The sequence below is a fragment of the Muscardinus avellanarius genome, assembly GCF_963383645.1.
Source record: "Muscardinus avellanarius genome assembly, chromosome: 11".
Taxonomy (NCBI): domain Eukaryota; kingdom Metazoa; phylum Chordata; class Mammalia; order Rodentia; family Gliridae; genus Muscardinus; species Muscardinus avellanarius.
In genome coordinates, this window is record NC_137797.1 from 85,191,456 (window position 1) to 85,205,975 (window position 14,520).

At 38.2% G+C, this 14,520-nt stretch overlaps 1 protein-coding gene across 16 annotated transcripts in view; it reads right to left on the reverse strand.

Annotated features, from left to right (window-relative positions):
* The window catches only part of DNM1L (dynamin 1 like), a gene marked incomplete at both ends in the record, with an annotated part of 58,340 nt that overhangs the window by 789 nt on the left and 43,031 nt on the right, over positions 1 to 14,520 (reverse strand). For 4 of the 16 annotated variants that reach the window (XM_080706197.1, XM_080706193.1, XM_080706195.1 and 1 more), the window contains 9 exons: positions 2,417 to 2,526; positions 2,680 to 2,856; positions 5,569 to 5,601; positions 5,921 to 5,998; positions 6,892 to 6,948; positions 9,609 to 9,701; positions 12,323 to 12,412; positions 12,645 to 12,800; positions 13,095 to 13,215. In XM_080706197.1, coding sequence (XP_080562323.1) covers positions 2,417 to 2,526; positions 2,680 to 2,856; positions 5,569 to 5,601; positions 5,921 to 5,998; positions 6,892 to 6,948; positions 9,609 to 9,701; positions 12,323 to 12,412; positions 12,645 to 12,800; positions 13,095 to 13,215 — 915 coding nt within the window. The remainder of the gene's footprint in view (positions 1 to 2,416; positions 2,527 to 2,679; positions 2,857 to 5,568; positions 5,602 to 5,920; positions 5,999 to 6,891; positions 6,949 to 9,608; positions 9,702 to 12,322; positions 12,413 to 12,644; positions 12,801 to 13,094; positions 13,216 to 14,520) is intronic. The other 12 variants (XM_080706192.1, XM_080706186.1, XM_080706188.1 and 9 more) reach the window with 3 other exon arrangements.

Genomic DNA, 14,520 nt, shown 5'->3' on the forward strand with positions numbered 1-14,520 from the left:
ATATAATCTGTTAACCATTTCTTTAAAAAGGAATGAAGTCCATATTAGCATTTGGGATGAACTTTAAAAATGCAACTGAGCCGGGTGTGGTAGCACGCTTGTAATTCCAGCACTTGGGAGGCTGAGACAAGAGAATCACACAAGTTCGAAGCCAGCCTCAGCTACTTAGGCTCTTAGCAACTTAGTGAGACCCTGTTTCCAAATAAAATATAAAATGGGTCAGAGAAGAGCTTTGAGATAGAAGGCCCCTGGGTTTCATTCCCAGTACCACCAAAAAAAAAAAAAAGTAACTGAAAGCCAGATGTGGTGGCACATGCTTGTAATCTCAATACAGGTGGATCACGGGTTGAAGGACAATCTCAGCAAGATATGAAACTCCCAGCAACCTAGTGAGACCCTGTTTAAAAGTAAAAATAAAATAGGGCCAGGGGTGTAGTTTGGAAGTAGACTGACCCTGGGATCAAACCCCAATACCACAAAAAAGATGAAAGAAGCCAGACACAAAATATCACATATTGGTATGTTCTTGTATGAAATGTCCAGAACAGGCAAATGCACAGAGAAGTTAGTGGGGGTGGGGGGCATGAAACAGAAGATGCTATTGACAGATGTCGGGGAGAGGGGGATTAAAACCAGGGGCCATACTACCTTGGAGGCCCCCCCACCCCCGCTGTTCTGGAGATAGAACCCAGGGGCATTCGACCTCTGAGCTACACCCCCTGCCCTATTTTTTATTCTTTATTTTGAAACAGAGTCTCATTAAGTTGCAGGGGACCCCACTAAGTAGCTGAGGCTGTCTGCGAATGCTGGGATTACAAGCCTGCGCCACCACACTGGCTTGGAGATGTTATTTTGAAATAAGGTCTTGTTAAGTTGCTGAGACTGGCTTCAAGTCTGCAATCCCATCCATCCCAGCCTCGCAAGTACTGGGATAACGGTACCCAGCCCAGCTTGGTCCAGGGTTTCTATATAAGGCAATGGAGATATTACAAAAGTAGACAGTAGTTAGCATCATACAACTCTGTAAATATACTAAAAGCCACTGTAAAGTACACTTAGAACAGTGAGCTTTATGGTATTTAAATTGTAAGCAACAAACATCTTTGTAGTAGATGGAGACATTGAGAGAAAGAAGCCAGAGCCTAGCATTCTTTTGTTCAAGTTATATTATTATTCTACCACAGCTATAATATTCTACAAGCAAAAAGATAATTATTCTCTAAGCCTGGTGTGGTGGTGCATGCCTGCAATCTCAATGCTTAGGAGCCTAAGATTGAAGGTTTGCGATCTGGCTTTTTATTTCTGTGCAATCAAATTTCACTTGCCTACCAGAAATCGGATACAGACTATTTTCTAACAGATTTAGGTTACTTTTGTTTGTGGTACTGGGGATGAAACTAGGGGCACTCTACCTTCAAACTATTTCCCCAGACCTTTTTTTTTTTTTTTTTTTTTTTTTTTTTTTTTGAAACAGGGTCTCACTAAGCTACAGAATGTGCCTAAGTAGCTGGGGCTGGTATCAAACCTGTGATCCTCCTGTCTCAGCCTCCCAGGATTACATGCATGAGCCACCACTCCTGGCTGTACTAGGCTACTTTATGTGGCTAAATTCCTCTTTTCTTTATTACTACATGAAGCATCACAGGCAAAACAAACAAGAAACACAGTGAACACAGGAGAAAACACTCTGAATTAGAATGGAAAATATATTTCCTAGTGAGATATTCATTCTTTTATCTTAAAGAACCAAAACAAGTAACTAAAAGATTAGCCAAAAGCCGGGTGTGGTGGTGCACGCTTGTAAACCCAGTACTTGGGAGGCTAAGACAGGAAGATCACAGGTGTGTGGCCAATCTCGGCTACTTAGTGAAGCTCTCCGCAACTCAGTGAGACCTGTTTCAAAATAAATAAAAATATAGGTCTGAGGGTGTACCTTGGAGGTAGAATGCCCCTGGGTTCCATCCCCAGTACCACAAAAAATAAAAAAATAAAAAACAGAAAAAAAAAAAGACACAACAACAAAAGATTAGCCAAAATAATGAAACTACTAAGTTAAAGTCTAGGAAGAACATATCCTTAAATAACTAGAAATCTGCCAACCATATGGACAAAAATATCTCTCATCTCAATAGTTTTTCTAACAAATATAACAGGTTCTAGTTATTTATGTTAGACCGAGTCTTGTCAAAGACCATCAGATAATCCATATCATTTAATAAAAACTAATTTAATTTTTTCTTAGCCATTCAGTCACTTTTTTTCCCCTAGTACTGGGGATCAAACTCAGGGCCTTGTACATGCCTCTACCACTCAGGTCCACCTCTAGCCCCAACCTAAATTCTTGCAGTACATGTATTTCCAAAACATCATTGATTCATCCAGTGGTATTCAAGTCCGATTTATATATAGTACTAACCTGTCTTGAATATTCTTTCTGACAATAAGGAAGTATGACTTGATAAGTCGTTCAATAACTTCACAATCTCTCTGTTCACGGGCAGACAGTTTTCTTGCAACAGGAACTGGCTAAATAGGGTGAGGGGGGAAAATATCACTTTTATGCCATTAGGAATGGCAATTTAGCATTCAGAAGTTAAATAAAGTTTTGAGACTTTTAGTTCCTTTTGCCTTTGGAAGTGTTTTCATACTAACTTGGTATCATAAACTGTCATTGCTTACCACATCCAGCAGGTTGACAGCATGGCCTTTTTGTGGACTGGCTGGCATAATTGCAATTGGTTTTGATTTTTCTTCAGCTAACAGCTCTTCAGCTTTTGAAGTTTTCAGCATTCCTCGCCAGTTGCCTGTTGTTGGTTCTTGACCACCATCTCCAACCCCACCACCTCCAGAAGCAACCTGAAAAAAACAAGTACCAAAACCTATACCAACCATTACATATCTGACAGTAACCAAAGTTCATTTTCTCTGACAGTAGTCAAGGACACACATCTAGTAACCACGTAGAGTTTATTCAGACAGATAGTGAAGTTAGAAAGATATGATGGGTAGCACATATAACTAGAAACATGAGCTTCTGAATAAGAGGTTCCGTTCCGTTCTAAGTTTTCAAAGCTTCAGCTAACTTAGGTCCTATTTAGTTCCTTTTATTATTTGCTGACTTTTCAAAAATTTTTCTCTTCTCCCACCCCTCTAACACTACACTGAAAAAGTACAGCTGGGCGTAGTGGAGCACACTTGTAATCCCCGCACTTGGGAGGCTGAGACAGGAGGATCGCACAGGTTCAAAGCCAGCCTCAGCTACTTAGTGAGGTTCTCAGCAACTTAGTGAGACCCTGTTTCCAAATAAAGTATAAAATAGGTCTGGGAATATAGCCTAGAGGTAGAAAAGCCCCTGGGTTGTTCTACCCCCAGTACCACAAAAAAAAAAAAAAAAAAGTACAAGCTACGCTTAAAAATAAAATTACTCAGCCAGGCCACGGTGGCGCATGCTTATAATCCCAGCAGTTAGGAGGCTGAGACAGGAGGATCACGGTTTGCGGACAGCCTTAGCTACTTAGTGAGGCCCTTTGCAAGTCAGTGAGACCCTGTTTCAAAATAAAGAATAAAAAATAGGGCTGGGGGTGTAGCTCGGAGGTAGAATGCCCCTGTGTTCCATTCACAATATCGCAAAAAAAAAAAAAAAAATTACTCATTAAAAGCACCCCTGAGCTGGACACAGTGGCGTACATCTGTAATCCCAGAACTTCAGAGGCTAAACCAAGAAGATCACAAGTTCAAGGCCAGTGCACCATAACTTAGCAAGACCCTGTTTCTAAATAAAAAATAAAATACAGAGCTGGGGATGTGATTCAGGGTTAGAATGCTTCTGGGTTCAATACCCAGTACCACACACAAAAATAATAATAATAATAATAATAATAATAATAATAATAATAAGGAAACAAATTGCCATTCAAGTAAAAGCAGAAACTCTTTACTAAAGGAGTAAGTCTCGATAGCCGGGCGTGGTGGCGCACGCTTGTAATCCCAGCATTCAGGAGGCTGAGACCTGAGGATTGCAGTTCGCGGACAGCCTCAGCTACTTAGTGAGGACCTCTGCAACTTAGCAAGACCCTGTTTCAAAATAAAAATAAAAAATAGGGCATGGTGTGTAGTGAGGTCGAATGCTCTTGGGTTCCATCTGCAGACCCGCAATAAATAAATAAAAGTATCTTTCCATTTGGGGGCTACTGGTTCCTGTAAACTGCCTAAAATGTAGAATGTGAACATAAACCCTGAGTTCTCAACATCTGCACTGCTGAGAAAGGATCTTCTGAAGGAAACCCAGTGCTACTATTAATCACAACTCTTTTTGTAACTTTATTTTCTAAGATACTGATTAGTCTTCCAAAAGAAAAAAATGACTGTTTATGACAGTGGGTAAAACATAATTCACCAACATTTGAGAAATGTTATTAGATGCTCTCTAAGATCTTACAATCTAACGTGGATTATATAAATTTAAAAGAAGGGTATTCTAGTAGTTGTTTAAAAAATGGCAGCTTTGGATATTGTTCTGAATTGAAATGCTTGCCAAAAACCTGTCTCTAATACGCTAGCGTGAACTGTTTAAACGTAGGCCTAAGTTTCATAAATTTTAATTACACAACAATTTTAAATGAATACTTCTATTTTAAAATATTTGTTCAGGACACATGAACAAGTCAAACTGAGCCATAAGGAAAGTGAGCACAGTGCATGAGTGAAGCCAATGTGTGCAGTGATGGAAGTGGTTCTCTTGATACCTGAGCAGAGTGGGCTGAGAAGGCCGAGGCGTTAATGACCTTAAATGTGGACGATGAGGCAAGAAAGGTGCTAAGTGGCAGAGAGACTAGAAATAGGGATGAGTCTGCATCATTTATACATTATCTAGTTGTTTGAGTTTTTGCCGAAAGAGAATCTAAGCCGGGGGTGGAGGCTCACGTTTGTACTCCCAGCATTCGGGAGGCGGAGACCAGAGGATCACAGTTTGCAGACAGCCTCAGCTACTTAGCGAGGCCCTTCACAACTCAGTAAGATCCTGTTTCAAAAAATAAAAATACTAAAAAATAGGGATGGGAGTGTAGCTCGGAGGTACAATGTCCCTGGGTTCCATTCCCAGTACCTCAAAAACAACAACAACAACAACAAATCAACAGTAGTCTCACACTCAGTCCCCTTGTCTGAGTTTGCGTAAGCTGCTGAAGCACACGTGAAGCTGTGTATTTAGAGTGACAAGTGCACACTACTGGGAAGCAGAAGATGCATCGAAGGATTATACTCATTAGACCTAGAGAGATACCAGAACCTTTAAAGAGGAAATGTCCAAAATAGTCTCCATCTCTGAATCTTATGTCCCTACCAAAATAGGAAATTCCAAACTACTCTTGAAGGTAACAGAAAACACTGAGAAAGCCTGCTGTGTTAATTAAAACAGCTAAAGGTTAAAGAAAAGGAACATTAAGAACATAACACAGACAATAAGAAATAGATGCCACTGTACAAACAGGTTCTTTAATGGCTTTGAAGACAATGTTTTAGTGAGAACCAAAGGTACCAACATTTCCATTTCTGAAGCAAGAGACTCACATTTTTAGTTTCTCTTCTGTTGTCCTGAATTAACTGTTAAAAGATATGTTAAAACATGCAATTTAACAAGCAAGATTTAAATATCAATGGATTGAAATTTTAAAAGTGCAGGATAATTTCCTCTTTAAATTACTTTTCTGTGTGCATCTTTTATATTGCAAGCAAAAGCATGTCAACAATATTTTATAAAGTATGCACTGTTATATAATTTTAAATTTTAATTAGACTAAAATGATCTGACCTTATTAGCACAATATCCCATATTAATATTCTTCTACTCAGCACATCGTTTCCAGAAGATTATGTCGCACCAACAACTAGGCATGCAGGCTTAGATTAAGAATCAACAGACCTTGCCATCAGCCTCAGCAGAAGCAGCGGGGGAGGGCTCCTGGGAGGCAGGTGCCAAAGCACTGGGAACTTTAGAAGACTAGAGGCAAAAAATGCAGGGAAAAATCAAGGATGCCAAAAATGCATTCAGAAACTTTCCACTAATGTGAATTTTTCTCCCTCTATAACAAAATAGTCAAATAACATGAAAAACAAAAGTAATCATGGGAGATAAAAGTTTATCCCACAGTATTTCATACTTGTTTTCTTCAGATGAATCAATACCTAGGAAAAATTCAAGTCCCAAAGCTCCATTTTTATTTTTGGTATTTAATAAGATCTTTTCTGGCAAAGAATTCAAAGAATTACACACATTTTAATATACCAAGTGTTATAGTTATTTCTGGTAATTAAAACCTCTATTATATGCATACTGTCTTCTCTCTCTGAAAAAAAAAAAAACTCTTAAAATCAGCATCATAACATACTAAAAAAAAAAAAATCACTTTTTTTTAAAGGAGCCTTAGCCCAGGTATGGTGATGTATATCTGTAATTCCTGTATTTGGAAGCTGAGACAGGAGGATCACAGATTTGTGGCCAGCCTCAGGAATAGTAAGACTCTCATCAACCTAGCAAGACCCTATTTCCAAATAAAAAATAAAATCGAGATGGAGGTGTAGCTCAAAGGTAGAATGAATGCCTCTGGGTTCAATCCCCAGTACCACAATAAATAAATAAGTAAATAAGTAGTAAATAAGTAAATAAATAAATAAATCAAGGCTTGATGTTTAAAAACCACTCTTAATCATTTATTGTAGTGTATTCTAAGGTACTCAAAGTTTTTTATTTTATACTTGTATACCTTTATTCAAATAAATAGTTCCACTGGAGAATTTAAAAGAAGAAAACCCTTACTTCTTGAACTGAGTTCAGAGGCTTACCAATACATCCTGAGAATTGAGGATATGCTTTCAAAACATTGGGTTTTTTACCTTATCTCGTGATACAGCTGAAGGTAATTCTCTTGCTAGCCTGTTTCTCCTTTGTTCCTATAAAATGCAACCAAGCAAACGCAAAGTGATTAGCAGACTGTTAAGATTTTATACCTTCTAAAAGATGGTCATCTTAGTTGAAACATGTGGAATAACCTATAGTATACATAGCCTCTCACTGTTAGGCTCATATTATGTTTTAAATCATTTAACCCAATACGTCTTAATCTTTTTTTCTGCCTCAACACACTAAGGATTCTCAAATGAGAATTCTCAAATGAGGGACAATGGACCTTCCTCTTTGTCATTAAGAAATACTGACTTAAACTGCACAGATCAGAGAAAGCATAAAGCACTGAAAAGCTGCTCCGAACAAAACACTACTTGAAAAAGTATCTGTGGTTGAAGTTATCCTTTAAATACTGTTTTCTTAATTCTAAACTATTTCCAGGAAATGAATGACAACTCACAGCCCTTTCTGTAACCTCACTAACTTACAAGCTAATCAACTACCCACTGTTCTGATTTGCTAATGCTATCAAACTGGTACAAAGCTACAGAAACTGTTCAAGTCAACATGTACTGACTGAGCACCTTCTATACCATGAACCATGAAAGATGCAAGACCACGTAGATTCAGAAAGAAGTGGATGGCAAAGCACTTGGGTTAAGTGGAGTTACAGTTGTTCCTCAACAGGAAGCATTTCCTGAACACTCGAACTTGAAAAAAACTAACAAAGCTTCACAACGATGTCTGTCTTATATGTGAAACTTTGACAGAAATTTTATACAATTTTAATGGGAAGTTATAAAGTGATAAAATATTAAATAAATAGATTTTAACAATCTTCAGAATTAAATGTTAGTATATTAACATACACATTTTAAGAGGAATGCAGAATAAAAAGGCAGGGAATTTCGAGAATGGGGATTTTCACCCTAGTTTACCAACCAGTTATGGCCTTAATTGCCCTACATCCCACAGGCCTTTGTTAACTAGATAGGTTACCAACTCTTTCTAAGCCTCAGTTTCCTCACCTGTCAACAACATTATCTAGCCTCAAGTCATTATTGTAAAGACTAAATAATATCCACATAATGTTTCTTGACAAGATCTATTGGCCAAAAGCATATTCATTTGGAGAAAAATTCTGATCTAAAACTGTATCACATATGACCTTGAAACCACTTTCATGGAATTTGTATATGGAGTTTTGTTACACTGACACCGTCATATGTGATAGGGTTTTAGATCAGTGGATGAGATAACAGTTGCTAAACCAAGGAAGTATCTATGTGCCCATTTTTAACAACTGTTACTCATCCACTGAGTATTTTAGCCTTACTATATGCATATTGGGATTTTTTCTGGTAATGGGAAAAACTCCAGCTCCAGAGGGTAAAAAGTAATTCCCAATACCTGTTAATAGCAAGGTGCTTGTTTCCCATAAACGGTGCTCAGCAAAATAAGCACTGAAGGAATAGCTGTTACCACGTATGAGCCTCAGGTGTATCGTCTGTCTTAACCAAAGAGGAAGCTGAAAACCCAGGGCCCCTTCCAGTACCGAAGTCCATGTTAACAAGTTTTCTCTCCACCAATATGCAGAAAGAGGAAAGTTGATACAGAAAGGGACTCAGGTCTTACTGGATTAGGGAGCAGGAGGATAATTTTCTTGGAGAAAAAACTCAATGTTGATAAATTACTCTAGCCATCAGCAGCCATCAGCAGCCTTGGCTCCATCTGAGATCTTATGCAACTTGTTACATTTATATCAAATGGAAGAAATGACCGTTGGATTGCATCCACTCCAGTAGTGGGGAAAAAAGTAATCTGCTTTTCAAATTTATAAAAAGTTAGGTAATTCTTAGCTGGGCACAGTGGCATATGACTGTAAACCCAGTACTTGGAAGGCTGGGACAGGAGGAACCAAGATCGAGACCAGCCTCAGCAACTGAGACTCTCAGCAACAGAGTGAGACCGTGTTTAAAGAAACAAAAAGTAGGCCAGGCATGGTGTCATCGGCCTATAATTCCTGTATTTGGGAGGCTGAAACAAGAGGATCACAGGTTCAGAGTCAACCTCAGCAACAGGCTCTGAGCAACTCAGTAAGACCCTGTTTGCAAAAAATAAATAAAAAGGACTAGGCAGGGTGTGGTGGCACACAATTGTAATCCCAGTACTTGGGAGACTGAGACAGGAGGGTCACAAGTTTGCAGCCAGCCTCAGCAACTTAGTGAGGCCCTCCACAGCTTAGTGAGACCTTGTCTCAAAAAGAACAAAATAGGGCTGTGGTATAGCTCAGAGGTAGACTGCCCTTGCATTCAATCCCCAGTATCAAGGGGAAAAAAGGTATTTCTTGGGGGTTCTTCCTTTATAGCTTTCAAAGCAAATGAAAACAATTTTAAACATTCACTTTATTTTTATACACTTCAACCTGAATAAACTACAACACTTACTGAAATGGGGTCAGGCAGTCCTTTTACACTAAATCAATGAATTTCCAGATTCTGAGTTTAAAGTTCATAAGGAAAAAGTAAGAATTATGCCTCCAAGTGGTTTTGAGAATTAAAAACAATGTAATGACCTCAGCAAATTTTCTGGAATTGTAACAGGCACTATATGGCACATCTGTTTAATAATGATCCCATGCTAAGTAAGTTTGCTATAACTTACATTAGATCTACCTCTGACGAAAGACAAGTTGAACCATAGTTACCTCTATGTTATTGTTCATTAGCCCACAAGCGTCAGCAAAGTCTGGGTGTTTTGTATTGATATAAGCCAACTCGATTGCCACTAAGTTATGGACCTAGAAAAAATAAAATTAAGCTCATACACAAAAATACATCAACCTATATTTACTTTTACGAATTTACATGTAAGACTAATTACATTTAAGACCTATAAAGACAATACTGAAAAAGGAATGTCATGCCTGAACGAATACTTGACAATTATACTGACAAATCTTATGCCAAGTAGTTATTCATTTTTAAATTAATTACATTTCAGCATCTAAATTGTGCATGTTCAATTATTTGTAATTTATTTTCTTGGTACTGGGGATTGAGTCAGAGGCATTCTTTTTCTGAGCTATGCCCCCAGCCCTTTCTATTTTTTCATTTTTGAAACAGGTTCTTGACGAGGCTGGCCTCAAACCTGCAATCCTCTGTCTCAGCTTCCCAAGTACTAACATTACAGGTTATAAAATTGCCCAGCTATAAAATTGCATTTCTAAGAGAGAAAAATGACAAGCTAGTTTACAAGTATTTTACTGCTAGAGAGAAAAATGTTATCCACCTAGTGCAAATCTAAGTTCCAAGCCTTTAACTGACAATTTTGCTACTCAAACTTCAGATCATCCATTATTCCATGTCAAAGTTTTAGTTCAATTTCAAAATTAAGAGAGAGCTCCACAGCCGGGCACAGTGGCACACACCTACAATCGCAGCAACTTAGGAGGCTGAAGCTCTTAGGAGGATCGCAAGCTCTAAGCCAGGCTTGGCAACTTAGCAAGACCCTGACTCAAAAACATTTTAAAGACAGGCATGGTGGTGCATGCTTTTGGGAGGCTAAAACAGGAGGATCACAGGTTCTCAGCCAACCTCAGCTACTTAGTGAGGCTCTCCGCAAGTTAGTAGAGACCCTGTTTTAAAAGAAAGAATAAAAAATAGGGCTGGGGGTACAGCTCAGAGGTAGAATGCCACCAGGTTTAATCCCCAGTATCACACACACACACACACACACACACACACACACACACACACACACACACACTTTTTAGAAAAGGGCTGAAGAGGTATCTCAGTGTTAGAGTACCCCGGGGTTCAATTTCCATTACCCTCCCCTAACACACACACACACACACACACACACACACACACACACACACACACACCCCAAAGGAAGGTAGGAAAGAAAACAGTTCATAGATAAGTTTAAAATGTTACTTTATTTGCCGGGCGTGGTGGCGCACGCTTGTAATCCCTGCGCTTGGGAGGCGGAGACAGGAGGATCGCAAAGGTTCGAAGCCAGCCTCAGCTACTTAGTGAGGCTCTCAGCAACTTAGCGAGACCCTGTTTCCAAATAAAATAGAAAATTGGTCTGGAAGTATAGCCCGGAGGTAGAAAGCTTCTGGGTTCCACCTCCAGTACCACAAAAAAAAAAGTTACTTTATTTGAATAAATGATATTTTATACTTAATATAATGACTTAATGACTTATTAGCCTTAATTATGAAGTACCTACTTTGATTATGATATGGGTTCAAAATCTAATGGACAGTAATCAAAAAGAAGAGCTGAAATTAATTTTCCCAGCCTATGACAGACTCCCTAAGGCTTATAAAAATAAACTTTAATCTTTTACTGTGTGTTTTATACTGTCCTGACAAATATCAGGTATTAGAATAATACTTACTGAAGCAGAACTGGGTACAAAGGATCTATTCAAATGAAGTTCCAATGGTTCTGCGACACAGTGGTGAGAGTCTGAGATCAGGCTAAGTTTGGTCTTGGACCATCTGAATCTGACAGTTATTCTTGCTAGGGAAATAACTAAGCAGCAGCACTTATATTCTATACTTCTCAGGATGGTTATGTACTCCTAAGCAAACCTCCACTGAAGTTTGGGTCCTGAGTCAAGGACCCAAAAGCATTTTTAGTGGCCAAAAAACAAAAAACCACCTAACAATTAGAAACATAAGGGCAATTTGTATCTCATACTTTGGTCTATTTCAGCTTTTTTTTTTTTTTGACAGCTACAAACCACAAAATAGTAGCAAGTCATTCTGACTTTAGAATTAGGTCATTAAACAAGCAAACTGTAATAGAATACCCTGATGTGTATTACAGTTAAAGTAGGAACTTGCTATAAAGGCTCAGTTTACTTAGGCTAAAGATAGAACTAATTTCCCATTAAAAACAGTAATATGCTAGCCAGGTATAGTGACACACATCTGTAATCCCAGTACTTAGGAGGCTAAGACAGGTGGGTCACAGGTTTGAGGCCAGCCTCAGCAACTTAATGAGATTCTCAGGAAACTAGTGAGACCCTGTTTCAAAATAAAAAAAGTAAAAGGGATGGTGGAGCTTGGAGGTAGAAAGCCCTTAGGTTCAATCCCCTGTATCACACACAAAAGGAAATCAGTGACACTACATAATAAGAGTAATATTCACAGCCCTCAACAAGTCCACCATCATAAAATGTGTGGCTGCAGGCTAGCAATGATTAAAATATGAAAAAAAAATGTGCTTTATACTAGCTACTGAAATTTTTCCTTTAAAATAAAGCTGAAATTCTTTTTTTTTTCCAACACACTGGGAAACACCACGCTTAAACTTTTAATAATAATGATATGTAAAAACAGCAAAACTAAAACTTCAGCTTTTAGTCATAGTGTTTACAATCATCTGTGACATAGAAGCTCACCATTTCATTGGTAACAGGCAACCTTTTGCGAAGAAGACAAGTCACTACTTCAACTATAGCGTCATGAAGTTTAGGAAACCGTAGCAACTCCTACATATGATGGAGAAATTCAAATGTTACAGTCTATTTTGTTTAATAAAATAAATCAATCACTACTAAATTAGATTTGGAAGTTACATTTAAGAATACTGTAGCAAATCACTTTAAAGAAGAGAACTACAGATTTTAAGGTTAGCCCATCTTACACATTTCTTCCTACCCTATGAAACCACCACCTCGAGTCCTTTACTAGTTAACTGTAACCTGCCCATTCCTCTGTTACCTGTGTGCTGTAATTGCTACAGTGCTGAATGATCCTCTGCATTTCCTCATGAACCAGTTCCACACAACGGAGGCTGGGCTCTTCTAGACGCTTGATTTGCCGTTTGACCAGCAATTCAAATGAAACTTCAGGCACAAACAAAGCAGGACGAGGACCCTGAAAAAATAAGACTTAAGCTCTCACTACAACTGCATGCAATTTCAATTCTTACTAAAGGCTAAAAACTTTATCACATTTTTTGGTATTTTTCCAAGAAAAGTGCTTCTTAGGGCTGGAGGTGTTGCACAATGGCAGAGAACTTGCCTTGCAGGTGCACGGCCCTGGGTTCAATCCCCAGCACCACAGAAAAAAGAAAAAGCTTAATTGCAAGTATAAACGCAAACTAACAAATTGTACAATGAATAAAGCTTTAACTGAATGTTAAAATGTCTGAAAGTTAAGCATACTCACAGTAGCATTTCTAATGGCAGTCAAAATGTCAATAGTATTAAGGCCACCTAGTGGGTCAACAGATTCTAGGGTTCGCCCGAAAGTCTCATGGAAAATATAACAAATTCTAGCACCACCGCATCTGAAAGGCAATGAATATATGGTTTTGTAGAACTATAAGGGAAGGATGCAGTAAGTTAAAAGTTTTTGTATAAACTTAAAGTTTGTGCCATTCTCTGGTAAGGCCTCATAAAGAATTACATTTGAGCTACTCTCATTTCCATGAGTTCTCAACTCAAGAGTCAGTATGAACACGTTTCTCTAATTTTTCTTAACGGGAGAAGGAGTCCTTTCATAAATAGCATAAACAGGTACTTGTATGCTTAGTAACTGTTTTAAGTAAAGTATCACTTAACTAAGAATTGTTAAATGACTTTTCCCTGCCCTAGTTTGCTTTAGCCTTTGAGTTCCATAAAAGCAGGAAACAAATGTGTTGTTTCTGTTGATCACAAAATCTAGACTAGAGGTCAGCAGTTTTCCCTTAAAGGACCAGATAGTATTTAGGCTTTTCAAGACAGACTGTGTTGCAGCTATTCAATTTTGCCTTTATGCACAAAAGCAGCCACAGACAATATGAGGATAGCTATATTCCAATAAAACTTATACACACTGAAATTTAAATTTTATGTAATTCTCAGATGTCAAGCTGGGCCCATGCCCATAATCCTAGTACTTGGGAGGCTGAAACAGGATGATTGCAGGTCAAAGCCAGACTTAGCAATTTATCAAGACCCTCAGCAACTTAGTAAGACCCTGTTTCAAAATAAAAAATAAAAAGGGCTGGAGATGTAGCTTGGAAGGAGAACACCCCTGGGTTAAATCCCCACTACCACCCAAAAAAAAAAAAAAATTCAAATGTCATCAAATACTCTTCCTTGAATTTAGTTTCCTTTTTTCACTTAAAAATTTTACATTTTAATGTAAAAATCATTTTTAATTTAATACATCTTAATGGGATTACAAGATGGTGGAGACATACATGCACATATCACCCAAATAACCCTTACCCAATTCTCATCCTATTCCTTCCCCCTCCCTCCTTTCCCATGCTCGGCTTAGTGATTGACTTTGATGTGTTTGTTAAAGGTAAAAATCATTCTTAACTGGTGGGCTGTTGTCTCCCTCCCTACCTTCCCTTTTTTTTTTTTTTTTTTTTAACCATTACTCAATACTTTTTTACAATGGTTCAGGTAAAAGGCAGTAATCTAATATTGTGCCATCTGCAATAAGCCAAGTACAAAAGGATATTGTATGATCCTATTAGGTGAAATATCTAGAATAGGTTAAGTAAATTCATAGGGAAAGTAAATTAGAGGTTACTAGGGGTAGCAGAGGAATGGGAAGTAACTGCTTACCAGGTACAGAGTTTCTCTGGAGGGGATGAAAA